The 27,994-nt window shown below is 43.2% G+C and overlaps 1 protein-coding gene across 1 annotated transcript in view; it reads left to right on the plus strand.

The window, feature by feature from the left end:
- Positions 1-27,994, plus strand: part of GNA12 (G protein subunit alpha 12) — a 119,643-nt gene that overhangs the window by 52,541 nt on the left and 39,108 nt on the right. The window contains exon 2 of the mRNA XM_017533783.2: positions 477-692. Within this exon, the coding sequence (XP_017389272.1) occupies positions 477-692 (216 nt within the window). The remainder of the gene's footprint in view (positions 1-476; positions 693-27,994) is intronic.

A 27,994-nucleotide genomic window follows, 5' to 3' on the forward strand; every position in this document is an offset into this window, starting at 1 on the left:
AGAGAGAGAGAGAAAGAGATGCAATCATAGATGACTGCAGCCTTGAACGCCTGGGCTTAAGCAGTCCTCCCCACTCAGCCTCCCAAGTAGCTGGGACTGCAGGTAAGCCACAACCACACCCAGCTAAGTTTTTAATTAAATTTTATTTTTTTGTAGAGGTAGGGTCTTGCTCTGTTGCCCAGGCTGGTCTCAAATTCCTGTGCTCAATCAGTCCTCTCTCCTTGGCCTCCCAAAGTGTTGGGATCACAGTGTGAGCCACTGCCTTCGGCCATGTTATCTGTCTTGGTGATGCTATGTTCCTAGGAGTTAAGGCATTTCACACGAAAACAAACAAACCAAGAGACAAACGCTGGCTGCACATTAGCTAGCTTGTGAGTTTTCTGTGTTATGACAATTGATGCCCATTTTGAGGTTTTCTGCTGTGGTTTAGTCTTTGGAACGCAATTAAATCCCCTTTTATTTCTTTTATTTTTTAGGGCTCCAGGGTTCTTGTCGATGCACGAGATAAGCTTGGCATTCCTTGGCAGTATTCTGAAAATGAGAAGCATGGGATGTTCCTGATGGCCTTCGAGAACAAGGCGGGGCTGCCCGTGGAGCCTGCCACCTTCCAGCTGTATGTCCCAGCCCTGAGCGCGCTCTGGAGGGATTCTGGCATCAGGGAGGCTTTCAGCCGGAGGAGCGAGTTTCAGCTGGTAAGTGAGTGAGCTCTCTTTCTGGGCAGCTGATGGTGTGTTTTTTACATGACTATTTTGGAGCTTCAGTTGAATTTCCTTAAAAGCCGTGTAGCAGTCCAAGCAGGCTCTAAATCACCGTAAGTTGTAATGATCAATAACCAAAACACAGGACGGAGGCAGACGCTGTATAAAAGGCTCAAGAGGGAGCAAGAGCCACTTGGGCAAGATCAGTAGCTTTATTCTGAGAATATCGAGGGTTCTTAGAAAAGTCAGGACTGGTGCAACCGAAGGAATTTGAGTTTTTTAGAGAGCTTTGTTCGTGGTAGAAAATAACACCCCTCACTACAGCTTCCCAGCTTTGGACCTGTGGATATGGGCAAATCACAAACGTTTTCAGAACAGCACCTTGGAAGCAAATCCGACCTCGTCCAGTTGTTCCCTTCACATTTCTTCCCTTTTTTTTTTTAAGGGTTTAAAAACTTCACAAAGTCCAGTTATTTAGACTCATTTAGGGTCTGAATCTATAGCCAGAAAATTCGGGGGGTTTTACCTGTTTGCCTTTTGTGTTTTTCCTACCTTTCAACATTAACCATAAAGTAAAATGTACAGTGTTTCCTATAACCAGCATAAATGTGCACAGCTGAAATTAATATATACCCAGGGTGTCTGGAAATGCCTCTGACTCTCACAGCAGTTTGCCCCCTGAGCACCCAGAGTCAAGTTGAAGTCATTAATTCTTTGCCCTTCTTATGATTTTGCCGTAACTATTATTTGTAAACATGACAGTCTTGAGTTTTACTGATTCTTAAAGTATATATAAATCGTTTCTTACTATATTGTGACTTACCTTTTTCACTCAACATGTTGGAATGTCTTCAGGCGATGCACGTAGCTGTGGTTCTTTCCTTTTCACTGCCCTCTGATGCTCCATTGTGGAAAGATACTAGGATCCATTCCTTCTTTCATTGAGGTACCTTTGAATTGTTTTTCATATTTTGCTATTGAAAACATCTTTTTTTTTTTTTTTTTTTTTTTTTTTTTTTTTTTTTTTTTTTTTTTTTTTTTCCAAGATGGAGTCTCGCTCTATCGTCCAGGCTGGAGTGCAGTGGTGCCATCTCAGCTCACTGCAACCTCCACCTGCAGATTCAGGTGATTCTCCCAATTCTGCCTCCTGAGTAGGTGGGACTACAGGCACCTGCCACCACACTGGCTAACATTTTTATAGTACAGATGGGGTTTTACCACGTTGGCTAGCCTGGTCTTGAATTCCTGGCCTCAAGTGATCCACCCGCCTCAGCCTTCTAAAGTGCTGGGATTACAGGCGTGAGCACCATGCCCCACCCTATTCATATCTTTTACCTATCTTTGTTCTGCAGAGTAATTTTTATTTTTCCTCATTCATCTGACAGGTCCTCTCATAGCATAGCATTAGCTATACAGGTCCTCTCATAGACTATTAGCATAGTCTGCTAATAGTCCTCTCAGTTCAGTTTCCTTATATTCTTCCCCCAATTCCACCTAATGTTAACATGCAGGGTGTCGGTGCTGGAAGGGACCTCCCAATTTAAGAAGTCAAGCCCTTGTATTGTCACCACATGGAAATAAGCCCACACTGGTTATGGTGTGCCTCAGGCCACATCTTGATAATCACGGTGAGAAATTTGGGCCTGAAAGTCGTCTGCTTGTTTCTCCCTTTGTTCACTCATCACTCATTCATTCATTCATTTATTCATTCTGCATTCATGGAGCACCTACTGTGTGAGACACTGTGCTACATGCTTGGGATATAGCCGTGAAGAAGACCAACAATGAGCCTGTCCCCAGAGCGTGAGCTTTTAATCTAGACATGAGCTTGGTGTATGATTAGGGTAAAGTGGCCACAGGTAGGTCAGTAGTCATCTCTTTGTTTTGATCTTAAGCTTCAGACCATGAGACTTTGAAGATACAAAAAATATACAGTTGAAGTCATTAATGCATGAAGTCTTTGATAACCAAATACAAAGATGATGATAAATTCTTGTTTATTGGGTAGTGGGTACATGACTCTTATTACTATACTTTATACATTTGTGCTTCTTTTTATTCAGAAGAAAAATGGAGCATTTTATTAAAATAGCTAGATAGTAGGACCTTAACAGTCATCTTTGTCAAAATACACAATTACAGCAAAATTTAAAGAACACACTCACTAAGTTCACTGTTACCAGGGCTCCCCTCCCTCACCCCTTCAATAGAGCCTTGTTTCTCTTGGAATTTTTTCCTGAGTGTCAAAAGCTTTTCTTTGACTTGGAAGAAAAGTCAAAGAAAAGTGAAAGATGTGGTTGTGGTAGAAAGGAAATTTTAGTCTCCTAAAGAGCATGGATATAAGAAACAAATGGGAAATACATGTCAGTATCTCAGTGTGAAATTGAGGTTTACACCTTTTCCCCATAAACTCACAGAGTCTGGGAAAGAAGATTCTCGTTCATTTAGTACTTGGATAGAAATTGAGGATTTTCCAAAGAAGTAAACAGAAACATGAGGGGTCTTGTTTTTTGCTTTTTTTCTTTCCCTGCTAACACCCATGACAGTCTCCTGTGAAGAGCTGCAGCTGCTTTGAGAATTGCTGTCGGCCAGGTACTAGGCATCTCCCTGTCCCCTCTGCTGTCTTGCTTTTTCTTGCCATTCCAGTCAGGGACAGAAACAAAAAGCGGAGGAAAAGGCTGTGTCTGGTGATTACCTTGTGACGGCCCTTTCTCCTCTAAGAGGAGCAGGGTGGGCCATGATTGGGGGCAGGCGGGGGTGGAAATCTTCCCTTTCCAAAGAGGAGGCAGCCTGGCCTTCTTTCCACTGGTCTCTTGCCATGCATGGCCACTGCTGGTCACAGGCAACAGACACCCCATGGCCATCACTTCTGTGGCTCAGTTCAAAGGAAAGGAAGATGACCTTGACACGTTAGACCTTATCTTCCAAAACACAGTTAAGTAAGATGTGGTAGGATGCTCAACAGAAAGGCTTTGGCCATCAGTATAGCTAATATCAATATCATCTTCTTGTCTGTCCTCCTTTTTAATAAAATACAATTTAGCATTTTTAAATATAGCTTGCACATTAATGTGCTTATAATATAGTATGTGGATGGTATTGCTGTGAGTTATCTGCTTTCAAGTATACCTTTTATTTCTGTCTTTTTTTTTTTTTTTAGAGGCTGTCTCGCTCTGTCCTCCAGGCTAGAGTGCAATAGTGTGACCATAGCTCACTGCAGCCTTGAACTCCTGGGCTCAGGTGAACCACCCACCTTAGCCTCCTGAGTAGCTGGGACTACAGGCATGCACCACCACACCTGGCTAATTTTTACTTTTTTTTTTTTTTTTTATAGCATTGATATCTATGTTGCCCAGGCTGGTCTCAAACTCCTGGGCTCAAGGGATCCTCCTACCTTGGGCTCCCAAAGTGCTGGGATTACAAGTGTGTGCCACCAGGCCCGGCCTTAGTGTACCATTTAATTTTAGGATCTCGTTAATTAGAATGGTGTGACATAGATAACATCAGTGTCTTTGATGTGAAGCTCATGACCTGGATTTGTGTGTCATAGTCCTCCTTCTGTGCCACGTGGGGGGTATTCTTTCAGTGAGTCCTTTCTGTGTGCCAGGCCCTGTGCTGAGGTCAGGTCTCATTTCCTCACGTAGCTGGTAGGACACAGAGACATGCAAGCAAATCATTATAATAAATGTGATAAGAAATATAATTGAAGCCAGGCAAGGTGGTACATGCCTATAGTCCCAGTTGTTTGGTGGCTGAGGTGGGAAGTTTGCTGGAGCCCAGGGTTCAAGGCTACAATGAGCTGAGATTGTGCCACTGCACTGATTGCAGCCTGGGCAACAAAGCAAGACTCTGTCTCCAAAAAAAAGTATAATTGAAAAATAATCAGGCTATATTAAGCATAAAGGGAAAAAGCAGACAATTCTACCTGGCAGGTGGAGGTCAGAGGTGCTTTGGAGGAGACTTCTGAAGGCAGGTAGGATGACCCAGGGGCTGATCATGCTGAGTGAGACAGTGTGGAGTAAGGTGGTAGAGGGAGCAGACAGAGGCAGGCTGGGAAAGCAGCTAGCAGGGCAGACACTCGTGCAGCCAGGGGCTGCCCTGTAGAGTCGGGCAGGCTTTAGGCAGGAAGGGTATGCATCATTTGGCATGCTTGTGGATGCAAGCGCAAAAATCCCAGCTCAAATAGCTTCACCAAAGGGGCTTTGTGAGCCGAAAACTGACATAGGTGGGAGCTTTCTGTGCAGTGTGAGCGTTTCTCTGCCTTTTCCTGGGCTTTCCTGGGCTTCTCTATGCTGGTTCCTTTTGGGCCTGACCTCCTCGCGGTTGCAAAATGATGGCAGCAGAATAAGGCCTCACAGGCACACGTCACCACCAGGAGCAAGTAGTGGACCTAGCACGTTGCCCAGGAGATGCTGCACGTGGTCAGTTTAGGCGTGGATGAACTCTGCATCCCTGCCCTCACCACTGGAGAAGTGGGGGCCGCCTAACTAGAGCGGTGGGTGGGATGTTCCCACCCAGTCTGTGTGCTGCACACTGGGTACAGGCGGGGGTCTTGGAGGTCACAGACAGCGTTCTCTGCAGTTTAAACCAAGCAGTTTAAACACCTGTGACAGTGAGGCACAACTGAGGTGTCAGAGCAGTCAATCACAGATCTGAGTTGTTATTTTTCCCAAAACTACTGTGAGTCATGTAAAAGGGACTGGGCATAGTGGCTCACACCTGTAATCCCAGTGCTTTAGGAGGCCGAGGCAGGTGGATCACCTGAGGTCAGTTCAAGACCAGCCTGGCCAATGTGGCAAAACCTCATCTGTACTAAAAATACGGAAATTATCCATGCATGGTGGTGGGCGCCTATAATCCCAGCTATTCTGGAGGCAGGAGAATTGCTTGAGCCCAGGGGTCGAGGTTGCAATGAGCAGAGATTACACCACTGTACTCCAGCCTGTGCAACAGAACAAGACCCTGTCTCAAAAAAAAAAAGAGAGAGAGAGAGATGAGACAGAGCAAGGCCGGCAGCTGGGCTCTCCCAGGCTCCACAGAGAGGCAGTGTGATGATCGCGGGCAGAGGTGGTCTTGGTCCTTAGCCTCATATCCTACTGTTCACCCTGACTGGTTGCTTCCTGACTAATCTTCTGCACAGATCTTTGCTTCTTACCTCATTAATAATAATCCTCACTACCTAACTTTTCTCTAAACATGGCCTGTGAGCAGGCCAGTAACATCTCTAGGTACAGAATTGCCTGAATAAGTGGAACTACTTTTTGTTTTTCGTAACTTACTCTTGAAATTGTGGCCAGTCAATTAAATGTGGTAATGAAATTGTGAATATAGGTTGTGTCTTTTCTTGCTCTGTCCAGACTTCTCCCAGTGTCCAGGTGTGCGCTCCTATTCTCGGCTGTGTTCCAGCCCAGGAGGGTGGGGAGGGAGAGCTCTCCTCTTCCTTTTAGAGTGACTTCTTAGAAGTGCTGTCCAGCAGGTCCTCGGAAGTCTCCTGAACAGGAACACAGTCACCTGGCCACAGCAACAAGGCAGGCTGTGCGGTGTGGACTCACAGCCAGCAAACTGTCCCTGGGAGGAGGTCAAGCAGCTTGGGGGAAGCCTGGATGGATCCGTGGGGCAGCCATGAGAGGCGGCTTCCACACATTCTTGGCTCTCCTGGTATTCATTTTTTTGGTTGTGTGTGTGTTTTGTTTTTGTTTTTTTTGAGACTCGCCCCCTGTTGCCCATGCTGGAGTGCAGTGGCACAATCTAGGCTTACTGCAACCTCAGCCTCCCCCAAGCAGCTGGGATTACAGGTGCCTGCCACCATGCCTACCTAATTTTTGTATTTTATTAGAGATGGGGTTTCACCACATTGGCCAGGCTGGGCTTGAACCCCTGACCTCAGGTGATCTGCCTACCTCGGCTTCCCAAAGCACTGGGATTACAGGCATGAGCCACCATGCCCGGCCCTGGCATTTGTTTTCTCTCTGCCATGGTAGCGGAGTTGAGCCAATGACCACAAATCTAGATGACATTTTCTGTCTTCTTGTGGTTTAGCATAGCCATGGGACTAAGTGCTGGGTCTTGCTCTACAGTCAAAATGACCCTTACTCCCAGCCTTTCCCCCTTCCCGGTGGCTGGCCAGTGTCAAGAATTGAGCAGAGTGGACCCACAATCAGAAGTGGCCTTCTGCCTGTCTTGTTTAAGCCTCTGTGTCTTTGCTTTAGCTCTTACTAACGTAGCTTCCCAGAGTCGCATTTACCAGAAAGCTCAGGGGGTGGGTGTGTGGGGGAAGGGGGAAGAGTTTTCTAGCTAGAAGAGTGGCAAGTGCAGAGGCTCTGAGGTGGGAGCAGCCTTCGTGCTCCAAAGTGCGGCAGGGAGGCCGACAGGAGGCGGCCGGAGTGGTAGGTGGCAGAGGACATCTCGTGCCTGTGGAGGGGACCCTGAGGGCTGCCGGAAGGACTTAGGAATTGGCCAGAGGCGTGCTGTGGTTTGATTTACACTTAAATAGGACTGCCTTGGCAGCCATGTTGATAATAAAAGTGAGGGACCTGTGGAGGCTCTTGAAGTACATGTAAGTGACGGTGATGGAGGCAATGATCTGTGGTCAATTTCTGGATACCCTAGAACCGGGATGGATTCGCAGGCAGCTTCACCAACTGCTCACGCAGCTTCAGGGTTCCTGGTGCGTCTGCCCTGAGGGAGAGTGAGCTCCAGGATTGTTGTATTCTGTCTGTAGATTTGGGGTGCTTGCTGGGGAGCCCATTGCTTGTCTTTGTGTGTACGCCCAGGCTGCCTCTGTGTGTCTGGACCCTGTCCCTGGGGGGCAAAGCATGCAGAGCTGAACCCCGTGCTCATGGTGGCACCCACAATGGCATCTGGTGTCTTCCTTCCCTGGGGCCTTGCTCTCTGCCAAGAAACATGTTTCAGACCCATAGTCCTCAGTCTCCCCGTGAAGGCCATCACCTCCCATTCCTTCAGGTGTCGAGATGGATGTGCTGAGTCAGGGATGCCTAGAGTCGCCATCTTGAGTGGAGCAAAGAGAGGTTATAGCAGCTCAGAGACACCCACCCCAGGGACAGCATCAGTCCCGGTCTCTGCTGGTCAGGGACTGGCGGACCTCTCAAGCGTTCAGTTAGTGTTTAATTAGTGAAAACTAAAGTCAGCAAATTGCACCAGCCCCTACCAGGTATGTGAGAGGATTTTCCCCATGCCCCAGCCATATGGCTTTAAACTTCTATATGTTTAGTCTTAGACAGATAGAGAGAGATATATAATACATTTAGTTTATATGTTTAGTTTTCTATAAGTTTTGCCAGCTTGGTAAGTCAAACTTTTTATACTTATGGGTTCTCTTCATATGTTTTTGGCCATTTACATTTATTCTCTTGTGAGTTGGCTATTGACATTCTTTGCCACTTTTTTCTCTGACAATAAGCATCTTTTGATTCATACCACTCTATTGCTAGGTGCCCATTTTTTCCAACTCCCTTTTCTTTTTTTTTCAACTTTTCATTTTGACCTAATTATTGATTCACAGGAAGTTACACAGATAGTCCCCTGTACGCATCACCAGGCCTCCCCCAGTGGTTACATCCTACAGGATTATAGCAGAGGATGAAAACCAAGAGACTAACATCGGTGAGTGAGTGCTTGTAGTTTTGTGTCACTTCATTATATGTAACACCACAGTCAAAATACAGAACCACCTCCCATGGCTTCCCTCATGCTACCCGTTTCCAGTGTACCTTCTTTTTAGACCGAGTGTCACTCTGTCACCCAGGCTGGAGTGCAGTGGTGCAATCTCGGCTCACTGCAACCTTCTCCTCCTGGGTTCAAGCAATTCTGCCTCAGCCTTCCAAGTAGCTGGGATTATAGGCGTCCGCCACCACAACTGGCTAATTTTTTTTTTTTTTTTTTTTTTTTTTTTTTTTTTTTTTTTTTTTTTTTTTTTTTTTTTTGGTATTTTTAGTAGAGACAGGGTTTCACCGTGTTGGCTAGGCTGGTCTTGAACTCCTGACCTCAGGTGTTCCTGCACCTCAGCCTCCCAGAGTGCTGGGATTACAGGCATGAGCCAGTGTACCTTTTTATTTCTGAGTAGTAATCCCAGGTATGGAGATACCACAGCTTGTTTATCTGAAAAATATGTTTGTATATGTATACACACACACAGGTACAATACACATACTTAAACATAAAGACTGCATCATTTTTTAGCTCATAGGATAAGTCACAATGTCAGAAATGATGAATAATTTCTAGACAAAATAGTTAGATATTAAACAGTCAGAAATGACTTTCTTAGTTTTGGTTTGGTAATGTGTGTATGTGTGAGTTTTTAACCTTCCACACTAAATTAACTTCCATAGTGTAATTCAGAGCTTTCTTGGAACTATTAAAGTCAGAAGGATCTGAGAAATTCCCTTACCAAGTACTATTTGGTATTGACACCAATTGAGACTTGAAGAAATTTGCCTGGCATGACAAAGTTAATGAATGACCGAGACAGGCATGAGAAGAACTTAGGGTAGCCTGGGTATTCTAATGCTTATTTGGGTGCTGATCCCAGCTCTGGAGTGGGTGGGACACTTGCTTTTCCTCTGGGGTGGCTCTTGCCTGAGGACACAGAAGCAGGAAGCTGAGGTATTTGCTATTCTTGGATCCTGCACTGGTGAGAAACGTAATGTGTTTCTGCCTGTGATGTTGGCCTTTCCCCTTCATTTCATTAATCATGAAGAGTATTATATACTTATAAACCTCTAAAAATCTACTCCTCTAGGGAAAAAAAAAATGAAGTGTGAAGTTTTTGTAACATTGGTAGCCCAGGGTAGAAATTTGTAATGTAACAGAGTTAATAATGAAACACTTTGCATGGCAGCAAGACCAGAAACCCCAAAGGAAAATGATGATGAATTTCATTACGTAAACGTTTTTAACATTTCTGTGGCAAAAGTCAACATAAATAAAATTCAGAGTCAAACGACAAATTAGGAGAAAACTGTGACTTACAACAGAGTGTTTTTTGGATGCTAAAGGAGTGAGGGAGCGCTTGCGAATCGGTACACGAGGGATGCATCCCCAAGAGAAAGCAGAGGAAAGAAGGAATAGAGTCATCAGCCATACCACTAATTGTGGAAATGCAAATTAAAGTCATGCTGAAAGAACTTTGTCAGCTAGGTTGAGTGATTTTAAAGAATAATGCTTTGGGCTGATTGGGTGTCAGGAAATAGGTACTATCATACATAAAGGGTGGGAGTATACAGTGATGAAATTCCACAGTATGTCAAAACATCAAGTATTATTCTATTCTTTGGCAGTAATTCATCATCCCAGAAATGTATCCTAACACAGTAATTTTAGGATTTCCAGCTTGGCTGGACATGGTGGCTCACAGTTGTAATCCCAGCCCTTTGGTAGCTGAGGCCAGCATATCGCTTGAGCCCAGAGTTCAAGATCAGCCTGGACAACAGGGCGAAACCCCTTCTCTACCAAAAGTACAAAAAGATTATCCAGGTGTGGTGGCACATGCGTGTAGTTCCACCTACTCAGGAAGCTGAGGTGGAAGGATCCCCTGAGCCTGGGAAGTTGAGGCTCCAGTAAATAATGATCATGCCACTGCACCTCAGCCTCAGTGACAAAGCAAAACCCTATCTCAAAATAATAAAATAAATTTAAAAATTTTAATTAGATAAAAGAAGGTAAAATTATTTCCAGCTTCTAGTTATAGTGGACTAGTTATCTAAAATAATAGATAACTGCTGAAAATAATTTAAAATGTTAAATAAAATGTTAAAAATAAATTTATTAGGCCAGGCGTGTTGGCTCACACCTATAATCATAGAGCACTTTGGGAGGCTGAGAAAGGTGGATTGCTTAAGGTCAGTAGTTTGAGACCAGCCTGGCCAACAGTGATATGCCATGTCTACTAAAAATAAAAAAAAATTAGCCAGGCATGGTGGCGGGTGCCTGTAATCCCAACTACCCTGGAAGCTAAGGCAGGAGAATTGCTTGAACCTGGGAGGCGGAGGTTGCAGTGAGCTGAGATTACCCCACTGCACTCCATCCTGGGGGACAGAGCAAGACTCTGCGTCAATCAGTCAATCAGTCAATGGTATTATGTACCGACAGGATTGTAAAGCATCACCAGGAGAAACCCCTAAGAGAGCCTTATGGAAGAAGCAGAGCCTGAGCTGCGGTTTCTGACAGATTTTTTGGGGTCTCAAAGTGGAGGTGGAAGCTTAAGATTGTTAAAGTTGGGGGATCTGATAGGAGACTCCCCTGTAATGAGTAGGGACCTCAGAGGGTGAGGATGAACAGAAAGGATACGCACAGAGGGGACAGCAGAGAAGCAAAGCAGGGAGAGGGAGGAGACAAACTAAATCCCACCCATCGGCCAGCTCCCTGGGGACCTATTACTCACGTACCCAGCACCATGGCAGTCCAGGCAACCCCTGTGTGGTGGATCCAATTTAAAGTGACACCAAACAGGTAACGTACCCAAGTGCCTCGTAGAAGCCAGCAAAAGCCACTTTAACCCTCATCTGTGGAGATTCCCCACAGATGGTTTCTTAAGGGCAGGGGCATCACAGACAACAGACTCTCAGGGACACAGCACAGCATCTGGAATCAGAAGCTGCAGCAGACTGTGGGGTCAGACCCACACGCTTCAGATACTGGACTCAGGCACAGATCTTCAAACAGCTGCCCTGTTTAAAGAGAAAAGTTAGAAAACTGGACGCTACTTAAAGTGACATGGCATATGTTTAAAAGAACAAACTAGACATTCTAGAATTGAGCATTTAAAATTTAAAAACTCAATGGCTATGTTAGGCAACAAAGTATTAGTAAACTAGAAGAATTAATGGAAGAAAGTATCAAGAATGTAGAACTGAGAGACAAAAAGGAGGAGAATATAAAAGGTCAGGAGGATGGAGGATGGGGTCAAAGTGTAATGCACATTTAACACAGAGTCACAGGAAGAAAAGTCTGGGGGTAGCACCATGTTTGAAGTGATGGTGGCTAGTAAATCACATCAAACACAGAGTGAAGACATCCAGTGAATCCCAAGCAAGATTAAAAATATATATGTGTACAGAGTGAAGACACCCAGTGAATCCCAAGCAAGATTAAAAATATATAGTGTGTATGTGTGTATACACATATATATATATAACTAGACAAAACTGCAGAAAACCAAACACAAGGAGGAAAATCTTAAAAGCAGCTACAGAAAAAGGTAGACGTGAACTTTCAAGGAGTGACAGTTTGACAGCTTTCTTCCCAAAAGCTACAGCAGATGCCAGAAAGAGTGGAATGTTACCTCAAGGTGTTGTCTTCAAGAGAGCTTAACTCTCAGTTTAGAATTTTGTAAAACTAAGGGGCAGAACAGAGACATTTTCAAACACAGAGAGTTGATGGGTAGCAAATCCTCACAACAGGAATCATAGGAACTATGCTTCAAACAGGAAGGAAGTGATACCAGATGAAGGTTTGAAACATAAGAAATAATATGAAGACTAACATCTCTTTTTTCTTTTGTTTTTACTTTTGGTGTCAAAGCTAAGAATTCATTGCCAAATCCAAGGTCATTAAGATTTACACCTACATTTTCTTTTGTTTAAGTTATTCTTTTCTATTTAGGTTGTTGGTACATTTTGAGTTAATTTTTGTATATGGTTTGAGGTAGGGGTCCAAATCCATTCTTCTATATGTGGACAGTCAGTTGTTTTAGCACAATTTGTTAAATGTCTCTTCTTTCCCTGGTTAGAATAGAATTCTGTTCTGTTCTCTAAATTCTATCTATGCTTAATGCCAGGAACACACTACTTTGTTTACTGTAGCTTTGTAGTAAGTTTTCAAAATGACAAGTGTGAGTCTTCGAGCTTTGTTTTCCTTTCCTCATTGTGGTTTTATTTTACATTCCTTTGAGGAGTGATGATGTCAAGTTGTTACTGATCAAAAATAAAATGGAAGGGATTTGCTCTATCAGAGATTAGCAAAGCTTTGGCCTGGAAGCTAAATTTCACATAGCTTTTTTTGTGTATGTCCCCACCCATGAAATAAGAATTTTTTTACGTTTTTCAAGGCTTGAGAAAAAAGAATATGCAGTAAAGACAGCTACATGTCTTTAGACCCACAAAGCCTGAAATATTTATCATTCGGCCCTTTACTGAAAAAGTTTACTAACCCTTTCTCTAATTATCAGATAATAAGATTTATCTTTTTAAAAACTTCAATACAGTGGAGGTATTGGTGTAGAATTAGATAAGTAGAGTGGACAAACCACATTGAGAACAGTGAAAATGGACCACATACAAACACACAATTTCAAATAGATTAGAGACCAAATTTGAAAGGCAAAACCATCTATTTAACATGTATATATATGAGAATCTTCATAATCTTGATATAGGAGAGAATTTATTAAGGAAAGAAACGTACAAATCCAAGAGGAAAAGATTATTAATTTGACTCCCATCAAATTAAGAACTTCTGGGCTGGCTGGGCACGGTGGCTTACGCCTGAAATCCCGGCACTTTGGGAGGCCAAGGCAGGCAGATCACAAGGTCAGGAGATTGAGACCATCCTGGTCAACATGGTGAAACCCCATCTCTACTAAAAAATACAAAAAAATTAGCCAGGCATGGTGGTGCATGCCTATAGTCCCACCAACTCCAGAAGCTGAGGCATGAGAATTGCTTGAACCTGGGAGGCAGAGGTTGCAGTGAGCCAAGATCGCGCCACTGCACTCCAGCCTGGCGAAAGAGCGAGACTCCATCTCAAAAAATAAATAAAATAACTTCAAATAAATAAAATAACTTCTGTATATCCAAACATGGCACCAGCTGTGACAGTGAAGTTGTTTGCCATCTGTAACCTGCAGAGGTGTGAGTATCCAGAATATTTAATGAACTTCCACAAATCTGCAAGAAATAGGCAATTGAATATGAGTTAAGGCTTTCAGTGGACACTTCTGAGAAAAGAAATGATATTACGATATACTCACAGATTTGCAAAAACTAAAACATCTTACAATTCCAAGAATTGGCAAAGATGTGGAATAACAGGAATGATCATACACTGCAGTGCTGGTGGGAATGTAAGTTGGTTTCTCCAGTTTGGAAAACAGATGAGTATTATTTACTAATGTTAATACATGTGTTCCCTGTGGCTCAGCCGCCCCACTCCTAGGTATGAAAAGCCATGTAGGTAAATGTTCATAGCATTATATGCAATTGGAAACCATCCAAATGTTCCTCAACAGTAAAATGAGTGAGTAAATTGTTGTGTTTTTTTATTTCTGAGCACTGCAGTAAAAATGAGCAGAGGATAGTGCTCAGCAATATGATGGATCTGACAAACATTGTGATTTTGTCAGACATGAAAGACATCAGACATGAAAGAATAGATATAGTGTGTTTACATTCATATACCAGCACATGCATAGTATGATTACATTGAAAATTCAGCCACATTGTTGAAGAGTACACACACAGGAGATCAAACTACTGGACAGGGTACCGCCAGCATCAAGACAGTGGTTGCTTCTAGAAGAAGGAGCTAGTGTTTTGATAAGGGCACTTCTGAGGTGCTGGATGCAGTCTATTTCTTGACCTTGATGATTGCCACTTTATCTTAGTACACGTATCTTTTATGCATTTTTTTCATATTATAATTTACAATAATAATTTTAATGGGAAAATAGATGAATATGCAAAGATTCATCCTATCTATATTCATCCTTACAGATATGTAAGGATGTTAATTGTATTGCTTATAAAAGCAGAAAACGAAAAGGAAACCTAATTATTCACCAGTAGGGATTGGTTGACTAAATTAGATTACTGACCATGTGATCGAATATTGTCCAGCAGTTAGAAATGCTAAGAGAGAACTCTATATATTGACATGGCAAAAAGTCCCTGACACATCAAGTGAAAAAGCCAGTTAAATAGCAAAATATATATCCTGTTTGTGTTTAGAAAGAAAAACAGGCATGTATATATAAATGCATAAAAAGTCAATACCTGGTGTAAATACATCCACTGAGCTATCTCAGTTGTTCTATTTCTTTTTTGTATTTTTATATATGTTTATGAAAACATTCACTTGCTGAGTTACTTTTATTTTTAATTGTGGTCAAAACATGTATTATTGGCCAAGCACACTGGCTCACTCCTGTAATCCCAACACTGTGGGTGGATCACATGAGGCCAGGAGTTCAAGAATAGCCTGGCCAGCACGGCAAAATTCGATCTCTACTAAAAATACAAAAGTTAGCCAGGCATGGTGGTACATATCTGTAATCCAGCTACTCAGGAGGCTGAGGCATGAGAATCACTTGAACCCAGGAGGCTGAGGTTGTAGTGGGCCAAGATCACACCACTGCATTCCAACCTGGGTGACAGAGCAAGACTCTGTCCCAAAAAAATTTAAAAAAATCAAGTACTTTAGTAATCAGAAAAGGCCATGAAAATAATTTTAGAGTGAATTATAGAAATTAATGTTGACAGGAAATTTATTTTTTGAGGCAGGGTCTCATTATGTTTCCCAGGCTGGAGTGTAGTAGCATGATCCTAGCTCACTGCAGCCTCAAACTCCCAGGTTCAAGCAATTCTCCCACCTCAGCCTCTGTAACTACACGTGTGCACCACCACACCCAACTAATTTAATTATCTATTTATGAGAAACCGATTTAATTATTTATGAGGATCTGGCTCTGTCACCCAAGCTGGATTATAGTGGCTCGATCTTGTTTCACTGCAACCTCCTGGGCTCAAGCAATCCTTTCACTGCAGCCTCCTGACTAGAAGGGACTACATGCATGCCACCACACCAGGCTTTTTTTTTTTTTTTTTTTTAATTTTTTGTAGAGAAACAGGGTTTCACTGTGGTGCCCAGGCTGGGCCTGAACTCCCGGTCTCAAGTGATTCACCTGCCTCGGCCTCCAAAAATGCTAGCATCACTGGCAGGAGCTGCCACGCCCAGCCTCAGCTAATTTATTTTTACTTTCTTTAGAGACAGTCTCACAGTGTTGCCCTGGCTGGTCTCAAACTTGGACTGAAGCAGTCCTCCTGCCTCCGCCACCCATAAAGTTTATGTATTATTCCTGAAAGAAGGCTTATAGTTGAAATAATTCTGGTTAAATATAATATACTATTCATCTGAAAGTTTCAAAGGGTAGTAGTATCAACCCCATTCCCCACCCACTTGTACCAGATTTCAACAAATGTAATCAGCTTCCACAAGAACTGAGTAAAGCCCAGTGAATGGGAAGAGCCCTGGACTCCCACCATTTTGACTACATATTATTGAAGCTTCAGTCCTTAGCTACCAAAGAAGGCAGTATTATTACCCTCCTTTTACACTGACTCTGAGAGAGATGAACACATCTAGCACCATGCGTAGCAAGTAGTATTTGTCTGCCTACCTAGGTCCCTGATTGAGAATTTCTTTTGTGCTCAGCAGTGGGCTATGAGCCATACAGAAAGGAGCGATTTTCTTCCATTCATCTCCCTGAGAGCCAGGGGTCTGAACTCCTGAAGTGGGGGCCTGTATTATGCAACTTGTGGAGAGATGATCAGAATTTAGCCTCCAACCCCATGTGATTGGGGAGCTGTTGGTGTGAGTGTCATGGGGGAAATTAGACTTTAACTGGGTCGTTTTGAAAGATAGATGAAATTCTCAAAAGAGATAGCGGGGAGGTGGCACAGATGGGCCGATACAATCCGTGAAGTCATGATCAGACATCGGAAAGCCGGGCTGCTCTTGTGAAAAAGCAAGGCCTACCCTATTCTGGCTGCTCTTAGGAGAGCTTTTCTGAGAATTTTGCATTTAAGCCAAATGAAATGGTTGATTTATTAACTTGTTATGACTTTCTTTTTTTCTTTCTTTCTTTTTCTTTCTTTTCTTTTTGGAAAAAATTGTGGTGAAATATGCTTTTTTTCTTTTTTAAGTCTCTTCTCACTAAACCTTGTAGCAGACCACTATTAACAATTGGACACATGTGTCCCAGCAAGTCTTGGGAAAAGCGCAGGCTAAGATGGCATAGTGTAGCTTGTGTGAGCATTTCCTCTGAGACATTCCTGTGATGAGAGTGCGGTTGTGATTTGCCATTTGGTAAATAAGTTAAGAGATTAAAAGGGTCCTCCTCTTCTGAAATTAGAAGACATCTTTGCTAGGATCATCAGGGACACCTCAAGTTTTAATTATCTTTTTAAAATTTCCTTGTTTATGAGTTCAAGGTTTAGAAACAAAGCTGAGTTGTTACTTATGAGCCTTTCAGATCTGAGTGGGCAAATTCCACAGGAATAGTATTATCATGTTTTCTTTCTCAGCTGGGGCAGCCATAACAGAGTTCCACAGACGGGGTGGCTTGAAAAATAGACATTTATTCACAGTTCGGAGACTGGGAACTCAAGATCAAGGTGCTGGCCAGTGGGGTTCCTGATGCGGGCCCTCTTCCTGGCTTGCAGATGGCCGCCTTCTTGCTGTGTCCTCATGTGGTGGAGAGAGAGAAGCTCTGGTGTCTCTCCCTTTTCTTATAAAGGCACTAATCACATCATGCTCCCTCCCATGATCTCTTCTAATTGTAATTACCTCCCGAAGACCCCACCTCCAAATACCATCCCACTGGGGATTAGGGATTGAACATGGGAATTTGGGGTGGACACAGACATTCCATTCATAAGTGTTGTGATATTGTGAAGTATACATTTGGTCTTCATTTCCATTTCCAAACATGTATCTTCGCCCTTTCAGGCATCTGGTATAATTGAACTAAGAGGCAATATCATCTCTTGTTCTGAAGCTTCTTTTGAGGTATTGTGATTGGATTTCTCTCATATGACCCATTTATTCATTCCTTTACCCTCTGCTACTAGTCCTTCTCTTCATTTATACCCAAGCTTCCACCTTGGAAAGGAGCATTAGGTTCAGTTACTGTGCTGGTCTAGATTGCAAGCAGCAATAACCCAGCCAGTGTCTCCCCTCAGTCCACTCCCATTTAGATAGGGCAGGGCTATACAGGTGCAGGACTAGGGGGCTGTATTTACCACCAGGCAGTACAGCTGCAGTCACTGTGAACCCCAGTTTTGCAAGATGGGGTGAAGGCACAACCCATCCCCATCAGGTCCTTGGAATTCCAGTATAAGGTTCATTATTATTTTATTATTGAGACAGAGCTTCTGTCACCCAGGCTGAAGTGCAGTGGCACCATCACGGCTCACTGCAGCCTTGAACTTTTAGGTTCAAGTAATCCTCCCACCTCAGCCTCCCAAAGTCCTAGGATTATAGGCATGAGCCACCTCTTCTGGCCCCAACATAAGGTTTAAAAATAGACGATTTCTTGCTTAGGAACCAGCTCTGCTTCCAGCACTGGGGTTACAAGACCTGATCCTAGGACCCCTGCACCAAATGGGAGCAGGGTGGTCAAGCGGAGGCAATTCGAGGAAGGAAGAAAAAGGGTAATCCTTTTGCCAGCCTGCTCCTCTCTCAGCAAGAATTATGTAGTCACAGCAACCTCCCCAGCCCCTCTTTCCCTGATCCAGAAAACAGGAACGTCGAGTGGGGATGTCTTGTAGCCGCACTCATGTTGAATGTGGGCCAGCCCTGCATGCCTTCATCTCCCCTGTCTTAGACAGCAGGGTTGTAACCTCCCATTCCACTGCTCTGTCAGATTCTTACTCCGAGGAGAACACCTCTCTCTGCTTGTTGTTGGACACCATGGGATGCACAGTGTGTCCCCTGATCTGAGGAAATGATGGTCAGTGTCCAGATCCAGGCAGTGTCTTCTGTTCTGTTCTTTCTATAGCACTCTGAGCACTGGCCTCTTCTACCAGGCAAGCAAAGCCCAGTCCAGAGTCAGGGTTCACTCTGCTTAAGACCCATTTGTTGCCTGGGCGCCATGGCTCATACCTATAATCCTAGCACTTTGGGAGGCTGAGATGGGAGGATCACTTGAGCCCAGGAATTCAAGACCCACCTGAGCAAAAATCACTTAAGCCCAGGAGGTCTAGGCTGCCATGAGCTGTCCAACCTGGATGACAGAGTGAAACCTTGTCTCTAAAAAAAAAAAAAAAATCAAAAAGACCCATTGTTAGCCCTCAGGTCAGGGGGGCAGAGGAGGTGAAGGGCTCTGCTAGCTCTGTATGGGAGGCTCGTTAGGTGATTTTGAGAGCCACTGACAGGCCTCTGAGGTCTCTTCCACTCCTGATGTGATTTGGAGCCTGATCCCTCTACTTTAATTCATAGGCAGAGTCTGATGGCAGATGTCTTCTCCTAAGAAAACCCACCACTTTAGAACAGGCTGTTGGATAGGACCCAGGCATTTAGTGTCCAAGTTTCTCAGATGCCCATAGACCAGGCAGCTCTGTTCTGCTGCTGTGTTTATGAATACAGCTGGCAGAGTGGTCAGCTCCAAGCCTGTTTGAGACACTGGGCACGACGGTCCTCCTGAGCTTCTGTGGCTATGATAGAAGGGATTGGGAATCGAGGCTTTATTTGCAGATGATTTTCCTCCACTCTGTTCTTCCTTCCCACTCTTCATCTTCCAGAACCTTTTTAGAACCCATGACTTCAATTCTCATCACCTAGGACATTGAGGCTGGCTCTGTCTCATTCCATCAACTTAATATGACCATATCTAACCCTAAATGAGGTTGCAAAATAAAAAGCAGCATACTAGCACCACAGAAAGGGTAACTGAAGCCTATTCAAATAAAACCTAAACACCCTGGAAGCTAGCTGCAGCAGCTGCCTACAGAGAGGAGAACTGGGGAGCTGAGACACTGGTTTCTCTAGCATCCTCCTCCCCTCTTACCAATTTTGTATTCTCTGCTTATATTGTCTATTCAAAAACTTTAATTTAAAAATGTTAGGAATCTATAATAGAGGGGAAGTAGCTCATAACCTAGTGAAAAATCCAAATTGTTTAACTCTTTAAGCCAAGTTTGTTACCACCACATTTGGAAGGGATGTCAGTAAATTGTGCAATTTATACTATTCTTAGAATATTATTATTACTGATTCTTACATCTTGACTACCTGCTGTGCCAACCACTGTGCATGAATAAACCCAACCCCAGGAAAGAAGGTGGCTCAATCACACAGATAGCTGCATAAATATGTAGGATAGTGTTTAAAAGGGCAGAAAAACTAGTAGCCTGGTCTTTATACATAGTTTTGTTCTTACAAGTGCTTGGTTTTATTCACCTTTGAAAGAAGTTACATAAAAAGGAAGACAAATCTGTAAGTCTAAAAGGAATAAATATTCAGTGACAAGTGTTGATTGTAGGTTCTCAAACCTTGTCCTTTTTTGACCCTGACATCATTAAAGCGTCCAACACAGCAGTGGCCTGGACTCCCCTTTGCCTCGGCAAGCCCATCTCCTGTTCCCCTTCTTCTCCATCACTGCTGCCGGCACACAGGTTTCCTGCTGCTGCTTGCACAGTCTGGGCCTCCCAGTGCCATCAGGGCCCTTGCACTTGCCGTCCTTTCTGCCTGGAATGCACTTCCTCCTTTATCTCATAAAGGTTTTCACTCAGATGTTATCTTCATGAAATCTTACCTGGCAATCTTGATTAAAGTCAAAACCCCACCCATCACTGCCTATTACCTTTCCCTATTTCATTTAAAAAATGTTTTCGTTGGAGAAATATATATATATACACACACACACACACACACACACACACACATATATATATATATATATATATGCAGGCATATGTGTATATATACATATACATGTATAGAAATAACAGCACGTATATATTAATTGGTTTTCACAAACAGTACATTGTGTGACCTGCAGCTAGCTCAGGAAACAAGGACCTGCGCCCCAGAACCCCTTTCATCTTCATGCACACCACCTTCTGCCCTCCAGAAGTAATCAGTTCTGACAGTGAACAGCATAGAGTGGCTGTTTCTGTGTTGCTTCTTAATCTGTGGCATCACATGGTATTTATTCCTGTGGAACTGGCTCCTTTCCCTCACCATTTTGTTTTGTGCTGCTCATCCGTTCTGTGGCACCTTTGTCCTTGTTGCTGCATGGTATTCCATTTTGTGAATGTCCCACAATTTAGTTCCCTGCACTTGTGATGGGTATCTGGGTAGACACCAGCTCAGAGTCATTACAAAAGTGTTACTATAGATATTCGAGAACTTGTTGGTGAAGAGATGTAGACATTTCCCACAGGTATATCCAGAGTAGAATTGCTGGGGCATCCGGCTGTGCCCGTGTTCAGTGGTCGTGGATTTTTCAAAGTGGTTGCATTTGTGCACTACCAGCAGAGAACAAGTTCCCATTGCTCTACCTCGCCACCAACACTTGTCCTATTTTTCAAGTAGCCATCTGGTGACTGTGTAGAAGTATCTTGTCCTGGTTTTCTTGTTTGTTTTTGAGAAAGTCTTGCTCTGTCGCCAGGCTGGAGTGCAGTGGCACAATCTCGGCTCACCACAACCTCCACCTCCCGGGTTCAAGCGATTCTCCTGCCTCAGCCTTCCCAAGTAGCTGGGATTACAAGCGCCCACCACCACACCCAGCTAATTTTTGTATTTTTAGTAGAGATGCGGTTTCGCCATGTTGGACAGGCTGGTCTGGAACTCCTGACCTCAGGTGATCTGCCCGCCTTGGCCTCCCAAAGTGCTGGGATTAGAGGTGTGAGTCACTATATCCAGCCTTGTTTGTTTTAATTGAAGTATAATTTCCATGTGCAAAATGCACAAATCTCAGGTGTATACAACACAATGAGATTTACCTGTGTATCGACTCACACAGCCCCCACCCACATCAAGAGAAAGAACATCTCAGCATCCCACAAAGTCCCTCCCACTGCCTCCCTATTGATACCACTCCTGGTGATTGTGCTGGTTTGACTTCCATCACTGTAGATGAGTGTTTTGCCTGTTTTTGAAGTGTGTTTAAATGGAATTGTTTAGTGTGTGGTCTTCTATCTGGCTTCTTGGTTAATGTAATAACTATGAGATTAATCTGTGTTGGTACATATATCGGTATTTTGTTCTTTTTTCTGTGTAGCCTTCCATTAAATGAATGCACCGTAATTTATTCCTTCTCCTGTTCACAGACATGGTGTTTGTTTCTTGTTTTTGGCTATTGTGTGGAAAGCTGCTTTGAACCTTCTTGTACACATCTCTTAATGGATGTATGCGCTGATTTCTCTTGGGAACATACCTAGGAGTCGGGATTGCTGGCTAGGGAAATGCTGAATATTTCTCCACACTGGCCGTCCTGGTTTATAGTCTGTCTAGCAGTGTGGGAGTTAGTCCACATTCTAGCCGACACGTGGCATTGGCTTCCTCGTTTTAAGCCTCCTGGTAGGTATCCCATTGATGTTTTACTTTGCACTTCTAAGTAAGAACTTTCCTGACTAAAGTTCAGCACCTTTTGTACATCTGTTGGCCGGTGGGATATCCTCTTCTGTAACAGGTTCGTGTAAATCTTTTGCCCTGTTGGGTTGTTGGTCATTTTTTGGGAAATTCTCGATATGAGTCCTTTGTCAGATTATCCAGAATATGTAAAGAACTCTCAAAACTCAAGAAAACAGTTTTTTAAGAGGACAAAAGATTTGAACAAAGAAGAGATTCCTATAGCAAGCAGCACATGAAAAGATGCTCAGTCAACGTCATCAGTCATGATGCATGTGCAGATGAACGCCGCGGTGAGACACCACACACTCTCCTAGGAGGCTGCCCTTGGGAAGGCAACCACACATGGCACAGTGAGGACGCAGGGGAACTCAGGCCCTCAGGAACACTCCCCTGGCAGAAATGTTAAATGGGACTACTGCTTTGGAAAAACAGGCACTTTCTTAAAAGTTAAACATACCCGTACAAAAATTAGCTGGGCGTGGTGGCGTGCACCTGTAGTCCCAGCTACTTGGGAGGCTGAGGCAGGAGCATTGCTTGAACCTGGGAGGTGGAGGTTGCAGTGAGCTGAGCTCACGGCACTGCACTCCAGCCTGGCCCCTGGTGACAGAGCAAGACTGTCTCAAAGAAAAAAAAAAAAAAAAAAGAGTTAAACATACACTTAGCACATGAGCTAACCCTTTCCTGTGTAGATATTTACTAAAGAGAAGTGAACATATTTGTCCACACAAAGACCTGCACACACGTTTATGGCAACCGAACATGAGGAACATGGCCATCAACAAGTGGGTGGATGAACAGACCAGGGTACACCCTTCCGTGGGGGTACTGCTCAGCCAGGAAAGGGAGCACACTGTGACCTCCAGTGTGCAGGTGAGTCTCAAAAGAATTATGCCCAGTGCAGGAAGCCACACAAAGAAGGGAGCGTCCTCTAAGATCTGACTTATGTGAGAATCTGGAACATGCAGACCTCAGATTGCCTGGAAGAGTGCAAGGGAGGGGAATGGCTGATGACAGAACAGTGGGAGCTATTTAGGTATCTGCTTATGATCTTGGTTGTCCTGATGGTCCCAAAGCTGTATGCGTATGTCAAAAGTCATCAGATCGGGCAAGTTCACTATGTGGTTTTTTTGTTTGTTTGTTTTTTGTTTTTTTTAGAGACTGAATCTCATTCTGTTGCCCAGGCTGGAGTATAATGATTTAGTCTCAGCTCACCACCACCTCTGCCTCCTGGGTTCAAGCAATTCTGCCTCAGCCTCCTGAGTAGCTGGGATTACAGGCACCTGCCACCACGCCTGGCTAATTTTTGTATTTTCAGTAGAGACAAGATTTCACCATGTTGTCCAGGCTGGTCTTGAACTCCTGACCTCAAATGATCCACCCGACCCGGCCTCCCAATGTGTTGGGATTATAGGCGTGAGCCACTGCACTAAGCCTACGTGTGGTTTCTTGTATGTCATATATACTTCAATAAAGCTCATTTTATTGCATTTTAGGTTCTGGGGTACATGTAAAGATCATGCAGGATTGTTGCATGGGTACATACATGGTGGTGTGGTTTGCTGCCTCCATCCCCATCACCTATATCTGGCATTTCTCCCCATGTTATCCCTCCCCAACTCCCTACCCACCACTGTCCCTCCGTTAGTCGCCCCCAACAGACCTCATTGTGTGATACTCGCCTCCCTGTGTCCATATGTTCTTATTGTTCAACACCCATCTATGAGTGAGAACACGCAGTGTTTGATTTTCTGTTGTGTCAGTTTGCTGAGAATGATGGTGTCCCGGTTCATCCATGTCCCTACAAAGGACACGAACTCATTGTTTTTTATGGCTGCATAGTATTCCATGGTGTATATTTGCCACATTTTCCCTCTCCAGTCTATCATCGATGGGCATTTGGGTTGGTTCCAAGTCTTCGCTATTGTAAACAGTGCTGCAGTGAACATACGTGTGCATGTGTCCTTATAGTAGAACGATTTATAATCCTTTGAATATATACCCAGTAATGGGATTGCTGGGTCAAATGAAATTTCTGTTTCTAGGTCCTTGAGGAATCACCACACTGTCTTCCACAATGGTTGAACTAATTTACACTCCCACCAGCAGTGTAAAAGTGTTCCTATTTCCCCACATCCTCTCCAGCATCTGTCTCCACATTTTTTAATGATCACCATTCTAACTGGTGTGAGATGGTATCTGTGTAGTTTTGATTTGCATTTCTCTAATGACCAGTGATGATGAGCATTTTTTCATGTTTGTTGGCCTCATATATGTCTTCTTTTGAAAAGTGTCTGCTCATATCCTTTGCCCACTTTTGAATGGGCTTGTTTGTTTTTTTCTTGTAAATCTGTGTTCTTTGTAGATTTTGGATATAAGCCCTTTGTCAGATGAGCATCCTTGCCTAGTGCCAGATTTCAAAAGGAATGATTCCCGTTGTTGCCCATTCAGTATGATATTGGCTGTGGGTTTGTCATAAATAGCTTTTATTATTTTGAGATACGTTCCGTCGATACCTAGTTTATTGAGAGTTTTTAGCATAAAGGGCTGTTGAATTTTGTTGAAGGCCTTCTCTGCATCTATTGACATAATCATGTGGTTTTTGCCTTTGGTTCTGTTTATGTGGTGAATTATGTTTGTAGACTTGCATATGTTGAACCAGCCTTGCATCCCTGGGATGAAGCCTACTTGATCATGATGGATAAGCTTTTTGATGTGCTGTTGGAATAGGTTTACCAGTATTTTATTGAAAATTTTTGCATCTATGTTCATCATGGATATTGGCCTGAAGTTTTCTTTTTTTGTTGAGTCTCTGCCGGCTTTTGGTATCAGGATGATGTTGCTCTCATAAAATGATTTGGGGAGGATTCCCTCTTTTTGGATTGTTTGGAATAGTTTCAGAAGGAATGGTACCAGCTCCTCTTTGTATGTCTGGTAGAATTCTGCTGTGAACCCATCTGGACCTGGGCTTTTTTTGGTTGGTAGGCTATTAACTGCTGCCTCAACTTCAGACCTTGTTATTGGTCTATTCAGGGTTTTGACTTCTTCCTGGTTTAGGCTTGGGAGGGTGTAAGTGTCCAGAAATTTATCTGTTTCTTCCGGGTTTACTAGTTTATGTGCGTAGAGTTGTTTGTAGTAATCTCTGACGGTGGTTTGTATTTCTGTGGAATCTGTGGTGATATCCCCTTTATCTTTTTTTATTGCATCTATTTGATTATTCTGTCTTTTCTTTTTTTTAATCTGGCTAGTGGTCTATTTTGTTGATCTTTTCAAAAAACCAGCTCCTGGATTTATTGATTTCTTTGAAGGGTTTTTGTATCTCTCTCTTCTTCAGTTCTGCTGATCTTAGTTATTTCTTGTCTTCTGCTAGCTTTTGAGTTTTTTTGATCTTGCTCCTCTAGCTCTTTCAATTTTGACGAAAGGGTGTCAATTTTAGATCTTTCCTTGCTTCTCATGTGGACATTTATTGCTATAAATTTTCGTCTAGACAGTGCTTTAAATGTGTCCCAGAGATTATGGTACGTGTGTCTTCGTTCTCATTGGTTTCGAAGAACATTTTTATTTCCGCCTTCATTTCATTGTTTATCCAGTCAACATTCAGGAGCCAGTTGTTCAGTTTCCATGAAGTTGTGCGGTTCTGAGTTAGTTTCTGAATTCTGAGTTCTAATTTGATTGCACTGTGGTCTGAGAGACTGTTTGTTATGATTTCCATTCTTTTGCATTTGCTAAGGAGTGATTTACTTCCAATTATGTGGTCAATTTTAGAGTAGGTGTGATGTGGTGCTGAGAAGAATGTATATTCTGTGGATTTGGGGTAGAGAGTTCTGTAAATGTCTATTAGGTTTGCTTGGTCCAGGTCTGAGTTCAAGTCCTGGATATCCTTGTTAATTTTCTCTCTCGTTGATCTGTCTAATATTGACAGTGGAGTGTTAAAGCCTCCCACTATTAGTGTGTGAGAGTCTAAGTCTCTTTGTAGGTCATTAAGAACTTGGTTTGTGTCTCTGGGTGCTCTTATATTGGGTGCGTATATATTTAGGATCGTTAGCTCTTCTTGTTGCATTGATCCTTTTACTATTATGTAATGCCCTTCTTTGTCTCTTTTGATCTTTGTTGGTTTAAAAGTCTATTTTATCAGAGACTAGGATTGCAAATTCTGCTTTTTTTTGCTTTCCATTTGCTTGGTAGATCTTCCTCCATCCCTTTATTTTGAGCCTACATGTATCCTTGCATGTGAGATGGGTTTCCTGGATACAGCACATCGATGGTTTTGACTTTTTTGCCAGCCTGTGTCTTTTGATTGGGGCATTTAGCCCATTTCATTTAAGGTTAGTATTGTTATGTGAGAATTTGATTCTGCCATTTTGATGCCAGCTCGTTGTTTTGCCCATTAGTTGATGCAGTTTCTTCATTGTATTGATGCACTTTACCATTTGGTATGTTTTTGGAGTGGCTGGTACTGGTTGTTCCTTTCTATGTTTAGTGCTTCTTTCAGGAGTTCTTGTAAAGCAGGCCTGGTGGTGATGAAATCTCTGAGCAATTGCTTATTCATAAAGGATTTTATTTCTCCTTTGCTTATGAAGCTTAGTTTGGCTGGATATGAAATTCTAGGTTGAAAGGTCTTTTCTTTAAGGATGTTGAATATTGGCCTCCACTGTCTTCTGGCTTGTAGGGTTTCTGCTGAGAGATCCACTGTGAGTCTGATGGGCTTCCCTTTTTGTGGGTAACCCGACCTTTCTCTCTGGCTGCCCTTAGCATTTTTTTCTTCATTTCAACCCTGGTGAATCTGACTATTATGTGCCTTGGGGCTGCTCTTCTTGAGGAATATCTTTGTGGTGTTCTCTGTATTTCCTGGACTTGAATGGTGGCCTGCCTTGCTAGGTTGGGGAAGTTCTCCTGGATAATATCCTGAAGAGTGTTTTCCTGCTTGGATTCTTTCTCTCCATCACATTCAGATACATCTATCAAACGTAGATTAGGTCTTTTCACATAATCCCATATTTCTTGGAGGCTTTGTTCATTTCTTTTTACTCTTTTTTCTCTAATCTTGCCTTCTCATTTTATTTCATTGAGTTGATCTTTGACCTCTGATATCCTTTCTTCTGATTGGTCAATTCGGCTGTTGAAACTTGTGTATGCTTTGCGAAGTTCTCGTGTTATGTTTTTCAGCTCCATAAATTCATTTATATTCCTCTGTAAGCTGTTTATTCTCATTAGCATTTCGTCAAACCTTTTTTCAAGGTTCTTAGTTTCTTTGCATTGGGTTAGAACATGATCTTTTAGCTCAGAGAAGTTTGTTTTTACCCACCTTCTGAGGCCTATTTCTGTCAATTCATCAGACTCATTCTCCATCCAGCCTTGTACCCTTGCTGGTGAGGAGTTGTGATCCCTTGGAGGAGAAGAGGCCTTCTGGTTTTGGGTATTTTCATCCTTTTTGCGCTGGTTCCTTCCCATCTTTGTGAATTTATCTACCTGTGGTCTTTGTGGTTGGTGACTTTCAGATAGGGTCTGAGTGGACGTCCTTTTTGTTGCTGATGAAGTTATTTCTTTCTGTTTCTTAGTTTTTCTTCTAATAGTCAGGCCCTCCTGCTGTAGGACTGCTGGAGGTCCACTCCAGACCCTGCTTGCTTGGGGATCACCTGCAGCAGCTGCAGAACAGTAAGGGTTGCTGCCAATTTCTTCTTATGTTATCTTCATCCCAGAAGGATACCTGCCAGATGTCAGCCTGAGCTCTCCTTTATGAGGTGTCTCTGTTTATACAGGTGTCAGGGAGCTGCTTGAGGAGACACTCTGTCCCTTATAGGAGCTTAAGTGCTGAGCTGTGAGCTCTGTTGTTCTGTTCAGAGCTGCTGGGCAGGTACATTTAAGTCTGCTGCAGGGGAACTCATAACCACCTTCTTTTCCCAGGTGCTCTGTCCCAGGAAGGTGGG

This window comes from Cebus imitator, unplaced genomic scaffold (assembly GCF_001604975.1).
Source record: "Cebus imitator isolate Cc_AM_T3 unplaced genomic scaffold, Cebus_imitator-1.0 Scaffold82, whole genome shotgun sequence".
In the NCBI taxonomy this organism is placed as follows: Eukaryota; Metazoa; Chordata; class Mammalia; order Primates; family Cebidae; genus Cebus; species Cebus imitator.